This window comes from Thermobia domestica, chromosome 16 (assembly GCF_964235325.1).
Source record: "Thermobia domestica chromosome 16, izTheDome1.hap1.1, whole genome shotgun sequence".
Classification (NCBI taxonomy): Eukaryota; Metazoa; Arthropoda; class Insecta; order Zygentoma; family Lepismatidae; genus Thermobia; species Thermobia domestica.
Genome location: NC_137469.1, coordinates 141,797,729 through 141,806,055, shown reverse-complemented (window position 1 = coordinate 141,806,055; position 8,327 = coordinate 141,797,729). Strand labels below are relative to the sequence as shown.

Sequence of the window (8,327 nt, the reverse complement as noted above, 5' to 3'; positions counted from 1 at the left end):
AGAAAAGAGCGCATTGGAATAAAGATGACGTGAATCAAGCTCTGATGATACGCACTTTATTTATTTATTATTTTTTTTTTTAAATACTGTCTATACATCCGAAACAGCATGAACTTTTCACTTACAGGACTATTCACTTTCAGAAAGTGGGCCATCCTTCGTGGATCTCTCGTGACTCGGATGGATTCACATAACCACTAATTGAAATTAGGAAGTCAGGACATACCTTTTGTGCACAAATTCATACAAGAGGTTAGAAAAACTACAAGGCGAGACGAAAAAAGTTTTTGTTCGAAAATCAAGTCACTACAAGACGAGAAAACCTCATTTCTTGTCTTGTTAGCAGGCCCATATCCACGGGGTTTCTCGGGGGAAACGCCCCTCTAAAGTTTTACTGGTTTCCCTAAAATTTTCACGGTAGGCTTTCAAATGAACTATCACATGGTTGGATCGAGGCCCCCTAACTTCTACCGGCCTCCCTACATTTTCGGGCTGGCGATTGGCCTGCTAGTTAGCATGCAAAGTATTTAGATATAAACCGAATCCATTTTACCGGACTGTATTGATGTCACGAAGTGCAATTATAGCGTCAACAATGGGTACATTAAACATAACCTGTGGTGGATAGTCGGCATGATGTTTAAGACGGATGGTCCCGTTTTAACATTCATATGGAGCAGATATGAATTGCCAATTTTAAACTTTAAGCCTGAGTGCCGTATATTGAACAAAATAAAATGCATTGATAATTTATTATTATTATTATTATTACTCATTGTTTTAAATATTTATTGAAATATTCCTAGGCCTAACAGTACTCACAAAGTAATCTATTTATGCTAGGTGCGGAACTCACCTTTCATTCGTTTCGCAATTAATTTAACTCCAGAGCTCGGAAATTTCAGAAATTATCCTGGTAAAACACATATTTATCTGGAACTTCGCATAAATACATTCACAGTAACATTTCAGATATAAATAAATTTAAAATGTAATTATAATTCAAGAATTATCTCTCATCAAACAATAAATAAATGATCATACAATATGGGTACATTGTTAAGTTTCTATAATATTAACTGCATAAAGAAGTTCTATTTAGTGCTGGATTATTTATTTATTTATTTATTCGTAGTTTTGTATTAGAAGGATGTTGTGACAGCGAAAATGTTATGCATAAAGAAAGAAAGAAGACATATTCTGCCTGCTTCTTACGCCACTATACCTATTGCTTCTCCTCGCTGGTGACGTTACGCAAAACGGAGAGCGAAGCGTCTGAGCTTATAGCCCAAACTTTCCTTCTAGTAACCTTGATAATAATTGCTGAAGCTTATGTTTATTATATGGAGCGCTCACAGCACAGGGCAATCAACCCATAAAGTTGTGAGAAAAATAGGCATAAAATTTGTACTGTAAGCTTAATTACACGGAAATTTTAAGTTTGAATTGTACGCAAAATTGTATGGAAACTTTTACACTTTTTTCCCTTTACGTTGGTCTACTTACTTTGATTTGGAACTTTGAAATTTCATTCTTTTTCCACTGAAAAGTATTGATAATTCAACAAGGAAATAATTATACTATGATAATTTAATTGAAATTCATCGTAATTTGGCACATGGCAAACAGCAGTGTGGTAATTGCAGTTGAAGAAGGAGGGAAATTCCCATTCACTTCTGAATACTTTACAGAAACCTCGTTCCCTTTCGCTTTCTAGACGGGGGAGGGAACTTGGTAATGGTATCAAGCCTTCATGTGTAATTACAAAAATTAAATTTATGAACAAATAAGAAATCATCAGTTTATCAGACTTTAATTGATAATTTATTCACAAGATTTCCTATCAAAGGCGTAGTAGATGAAGTTTCTGTTCTACATGGGTCGACATTGCCAACTGACATGGTTGATATGGAAAATATGTTGTATGGCGATAGAGAGATAATACTTCTTGCTGAGTATTTCAAAACTGACCGATAAAAATCGTTATCAGACTTAAGTCTAACAAGTAGATTGTCGATGAGAAGTTGCAGAAATCGGGTAGAAGTATTATCAATATCCACGACAGAGTGCGGACGGGAATTACCCCTTATGAATTTACAGATGACTGATATTAGAAATAGATTAAGTGCTCAAACATTGTCTAACTTGTTGCTCATCAATGCTAATGGCCCACCGCTAGACAAGCTCAAAGTACACGAGCTAGTTATTTCTTGGCTGAATGATGGACATCATTCCACTGCGGATGATTTACCACCAAAAAGTTACCAACAGGAAATAAATCCGATTTGAGATTTGTTTAAAGGTGGAAAATTACGAGTTACGGAAAATGTATACTTGTATTACTAATGGCTTATTTGTGTTATTCAACTTTGTACCTACTTTTTAGTAACTCTCATCTTTGCTTTATGTAAACTACTTTTGAATAAATATTCATAATAATTGCAATTATGCATATTTGTAACTTAAATTTAACGTGGTGTTTTAGTGATTACACAAATTACAATTATGAGCATACTTTATGAAGATGCTCTCACATGGGGTACCCGAGCACCTTTATACCCTATGAGCAACTGATTTTTCAAGTCTTTTGTGAGAAAAATACTGTGAACTGAGAAACCATAACCTTTTCTATATTGTACAGGGGTATTTTCCTGAGAATAGAAGTTTCTTGTGGAATGCGTTCAGAAATTAACACTTGCAAGTATACTCTCTTAGTACAAGTATATTTTAGGCACACACTAATTTCCCCCCACCTCGAACTGTTTCAATTTCCTCACTGACAAACACTTTACCATTTTATATCGTAAAGGTCAGATCCACCGTTATTGTAACAGAGTGGTGCTTGAGCTATTGACTAGAAATTCAAACTCCGATTAGTGACAATTTCACAGTCTTGTTTTATTACAAGTGTAAACTCTTTAGTCAGTTCAGAAGAACTCTGGATCGTGTTCAGAGTTGATGACGATGGATTTTGGTGAGTCAGAGTAGGTCAAAGTGGATGAGAGTGGTTCATGGTGGGTGGTGGGTCAGAGTGGGTCACGGTGGGTGGTGGGTCATGGTGGGTCACAGTGGGTCATGGTGGGTGGTGGGTCAGAGTGGGTCACGATGGGTCGTGGGTCATTGTGGGTCGTGGGTCAGAGTGGGTCATGGTGGGTGGTGGGTCGTGGGTCACGGTGGGTGGTGGGTCAGTGGGTCGTGGATCAAGTTTTCATTGACCCACGCCAACTCTGGCTCGGACCCAGGACAGGCTTTTTTGTGGGGGCAGTGGGTTGTAATATTACTACTTAGAGCTACTTTTAAGAGCTCCAAACTCTGAGATGTGTTTTATGTATATATAAAATAAAAAAAAGCTTTCTCTTCTGGGGAGGGTGATTGCCCCGATCGCCCCCTCCTGGATCCAGCACTGACCCAAATACTACTTTACGTTGAATGTAGTTCCGCTTTAAGTGTATTCAATATTTCATCCATACGTTTTCACATTTTAAAATATCGATAAAAATCAAGTAAAAATCATTCTATATGTTTGTGCAATTCTGTAGTATATATAAATTAGTATGCAATAGTAATGAATATGATAGTGTTCCTTGTTTAGCAGTTATTCGTGTAAACTTAGAACGCGTGTAATTGATTTCGATCCATATTGCTTCAAAATGAAGAACGGTCTCGACGATGTTAATATCTCTCATCTGTTCTTCTTATGTGCACTATATTTTCAGTTCACGTAAGAACAAAGGCGTCAAGACTTGTACTCATGTAAATGTTGTCGGAAAATTCATACACTCACAAACCTATTTTCATCAAAAATTACAGGAAGTATCACGTGTTGCTCGTTACTTGGTATAAATGTCAAATGTACCGCGTAAAACTTTGAACATATCAAAGAATAACAACTAAAATAAATTTTCAGCGTAAATTACTAGATATTTATGATACACAAGGGTAATAATATACCATTGACCAGTTTAATTAACACTAAACGTTAAAAGTTAATTTCAGCTAGATATCATACTTTTTCAGTATTTCACATGCAAGTTCCACATAGGGAACAGTATTGTATAAGATTTAGATATTAGAAATACATTGATGAAATTCAGATTCTTTTATTCTAAAACTACATATATGTACAGAAACATAATTAACAACAATGGCATATACATTGCGTATTTATATACGTATTAAAAAGCTCTTTCTCAAGTTTTAGACTCTTCTTAGAAACCTCTTCGAGACTCCGTGGTTCCCAATAACACCTCCAGCTCATCGCTCATTGGAACACCTACGTTGTTAATTGTCAGTTTACTAATATCAGTATCGTACGTAAAGTCAGTAATTTCCTCTCCGTTGATGGTGACTGAAGATGGTTCATCGACTCCCAGAAATTCTATCGTCTCGAGATTCAGACCTTGGAGGACGCTAGGGTATGATTGGGTTACTTCCAATCTTAGAGTGCCCTGTAAAATATTAAACAAGATTAAATGATAAGTAAGCCTAACTTTTAAATAATTGAATCAATTAAATTTTCCGAGAATACCTACAATATAAGCATAATCCATCTACATATCATATACTATTTTAATTTCATTTCTTTCTAAGTTAGAAGTTACTCAACTTCTTTGAAACACATTTTTTTTAAGTATTTTGTTATACATTTCAGTTATCTAAATGTAATACAATAGTTAGGTTTAAATTATTATGATGTGAAATGAAATCTTTTTGTTTAGCATTCCACAGTTAGGTCTATGTCTTTCAGGCTAAAGGAAATGGGTGATTCATTATCACCATAGGTATTCTGCCATTATTGGCAACTCACTTGCTGCAATTGAGAAAGTTCCTTACTCCACGGTCTTCCGTTAACCTCTTTGTCGTCACGTACGATTTCTCTGTTTTGATATTGTCCATTGATTGTAGTCTCCTTCGCCCCTTCCCTCTCTTTTCTTCCGCCTCTACTACGTCCCTCATGATATAATTCCTTCTTATCCAATGCCCCAAACAGTTTCTTTTCCTCTTCTTAATAGTATCTAAAATTGTTCTTTTCTCCCCTACCATTTCTAACATCCTCTCATTCGTTTTCCGCTCGACCCAGCTAATTCACTCCATTCTTTTCCACACCCACATTTCGAAAGTTTCGAGTCATTTCTCATCATTTTTTCGCGATGTCCATGTTTCCGACCAATACAATACAATACTTCTTACGAAGCATTTTATGAGTCTTTTTCTCTACTCTACTCAAAGTCCAACAAATAATATTTTCTTCCTCCTAAAGATTCTCTTCGCCATTTCTATTCTTGCTTTTATTTCACGTTCATATTTCGTATTACTAATAATACTACCCAGGTATTGAAAACTAGTCACCTTTCTACTTTCTTCCCTCCTACTTCTATATTTGACACCGACCGCTTCGTTGCAATCACCATGAAAACTGTCTTTCTAATATTTATTTTAATCCTATATTCTTCACAGCCCTTTCTAGCATCTTATTGATTTTCTCTTGTTGTTCTATGTAAATAATTATAAAATAATTAGAGGAATGAAAATGTGAGCAGAAACAGAATAATCTCTTATGAAAATCCAAATATATGGTTTTCCCCACCACAAACTCACATGGCCTGGTATCATCGAACCATGGACCCCTCGCACCAGAATTGAGCGTTTTACTACTAAGTCATCATATCTCCTTAATAATTCTAAGTTTATGTTGTAGGACGCTGACCCTTAATGAAAAGAACCTCTGACTCGATCAGCCCGTGTTAGCTTATGGTGGAGACTAGGGTTGTTAGCCAGCAAGGCAAAGTCGTCCGAAGTTAAATTAAAGGTTTTACATTTCATTAAAGTTAGAATCGTACTATACTTAATTCCCATAACTGTCTACGATTCTTTGTATCTCTGGTTTAACCACATCAGAAATTGTAAAAATTTAAACTCGTACTTGGTCATAGGACAGAGTAGCTTCGTGGTATTCGCCATTTTCCACTGTGTCAATTGACTCTCCGTCGTCCCAGAAGAAATGGCCGGAGGCTGAATCTTGCCCATCAACAGCTACTATCAATCCAAATGGATTCTGCCGACTGCAAAGCAAAACAAAGATCGTATTTTTTTTTTTTTTTTTTTTTTTTAGAATTTAATTTTAAAAACTAAAAATTTCTGAGTATTTAAATTATCATAAATTGCGAAATTAACTGATAATTTTAATGTTAACAAATACATATAAAATACAATATTCTCACACATACTCTACATATACAAGTATATCACTGTAAATGATGGAAATGTATTCTACGTCATTCTAGGCACATATTGACATGCTTTGTTTAGTTGGCTACATCCTTTAACAGTTCCAGTGGTGAGTTGTTCTTGATGAATGTTGTAATTTATCCATCCCATTATAGTAATTTAAATTTGTTTGAAATCTCTCCATAAATGTATTTCACATCACTTTGCCCTTCATTTGACTTTCCCCGAAAGAGAAATCGACCACAAAGACAGAATATATCGTATACGATCTAAAAACTCTTCCGATCTTGACTACGAATAGATCTTGGCTTGTGCAGTATGTATGTGAAATATTTTGCTCTGCAGACGTTTGGCTCCCGAGTTGTGAGCTATCAAATTTGGCTTTTGGTTCAATCAAACTTTCGCAAAAAAAAAAAAAAAAAAAAAAAAAAAAATCATTATTTGCTGTTTACCAGGAATAATCAGGAGTAGACTTGGGTACTGCAGTAGATTCCAGAGGGGCAAAAACATCCGGGTTAGTAGAACAAACATCTTCCATTGGTAGATTATGGCGAATGACGGGATCTTGCGATGTTTCAAGTGCTGGAACGTCATGACTTGAAGGAATACCAGATTGATCAGAAGTGAGCACAGGAAATTCCGTGTAGTTATCAATATACAGAGACACCTCTTCATGCGGGAGATTATAAGGGGGTACGAAGCGGTGGCGGTTGAGAACTTCGAACTGGCGGGTTAACTTTGAAGGGCGGACCTTTTTCTGAGACATTCTTGAACAAAATGGTCCTGTGAATTCCACAACGTGCAAGTTTGAATTTGACCTGACTAACTACAAAAGGGACGCAAACCACACACTGTAATAAATGAAGGAATATTTTGTATAATCTTCATTTTAATTAATTTACGTCGTGTACGGGTAACATGATACGCAGAATACTGTTTGTCTAAGATTGACTCTATTTCACTATACTGAGAAAAAACTCGTGTTAACTGTTGATTACTAAGTTCCATGGGGCACAAAGACACTTTAACGACGGCAAGACTGTTGTCAGCGAGATCAATAGGGAGTAAATGTTCCTTGTCACTATCGGTGAATTTGACTACATCATGAGTTGAAGAGAGAATTATTTCACACAGCACCTTGTTGACTAACTTAATATACAGTTGTTTTCTTTATGTAATCCATTTCAATACTATAGATTTGATCAATTGTTAATTTGAACGTGTTTCGTATCCATTCATGGGCAAAAAGTTGAAGGAGGCTTTTGACTTACTTGACCAAAATTGATACGTAAGGTATTTTCATGCAAGCAACTCGTGTTGAATTTTTCGTCGTACAACGACCACAAAAAATCACTTAAAGAAACAAATATATGTAAATCAAGAATACACTAATAAAAATTACAATATCACAATAAGATAATCGCACAGTACACAAACTAATGTCTTGACTCGTCGTGTGGTACAACACTAACAGTCAGCGTGCTAGAGGACGATGTAACTAGCACGAAGTCTCACGAACTACTTCGCCACGGAGACGATGAAAGAAACGTAGCTTGTAGAGGTATAAAAATGTTGAAGTTTTTTTAATGTGTCTAATGAAGTGCTCCTTTAACCGTGTATATTCGCCGATAAACCGTTTGGGATTAGATAAAATGCGTCTCTAATTTTTAACAAAATGATATGCGTCTCTTTACTTCATTTCATAGTTCTCCCATATTCACTTTCTAATGATTGGTGACAGGTGTCATCTAAATTCATAGAATTATACGCACTGATCTTTTATCACTTCATGATATAGACGCAGGAGTTACTCTTGATCTCCAGTGCTCACTTTAGAAACAATTCGTCAGGAAAAAATATAATAATTATCACATGCACATGACTGGCGATAGTTCGTGTTGGTCCCTTTGCGATTCTCCGCGACGAAACGAAAGAGCGCGGACTAAAATGAAATTCTCGCTGCTACGCGGTGGTATCTCTATCACCCCGACTCTAAATATGTTTCGACTCTACGAAACCCTTTCACTACTGGAACATTTGCGGCAATCCTTCAATGTGTCGCCATATTGATGATCCACATTTACCGACAAGTGGGCCAC

At 36.1% G+C, this 8,327-nt stretch overlaps 1 protein-coding gene across 1 annotated transcript in view; it reads right to left on the bottom strand.

Annotated features, from left to right (window-relative positions):
- Positions 1-4,084: 4,084 nt before the first annotated feature.
- The window catches only part of LOC145673465 (lysosomal alpha-glucosidase-like), a 140,936-nt gene continuing 136,693 nt past the window's right edge, over positions 4,085-8,327 (bottom strand). The window contains exons 20-21 of the mRNA XM_081743186.1: positions 5,924-6,062; positions 4,085-4,448 (exon numbers count right to left, since the gene is read on the bottom strand). Coding sequence (XP_081599312.1) covers positions 4,209-4,448; positions 5,924-6,062 — 379 coding nt within the window. The 3' untranslated portion in view covers positions 4,085-4,208. The remainder of the gene's footprint in view (positions 4,449-5,923; positions 6,063-8,327) is intronic.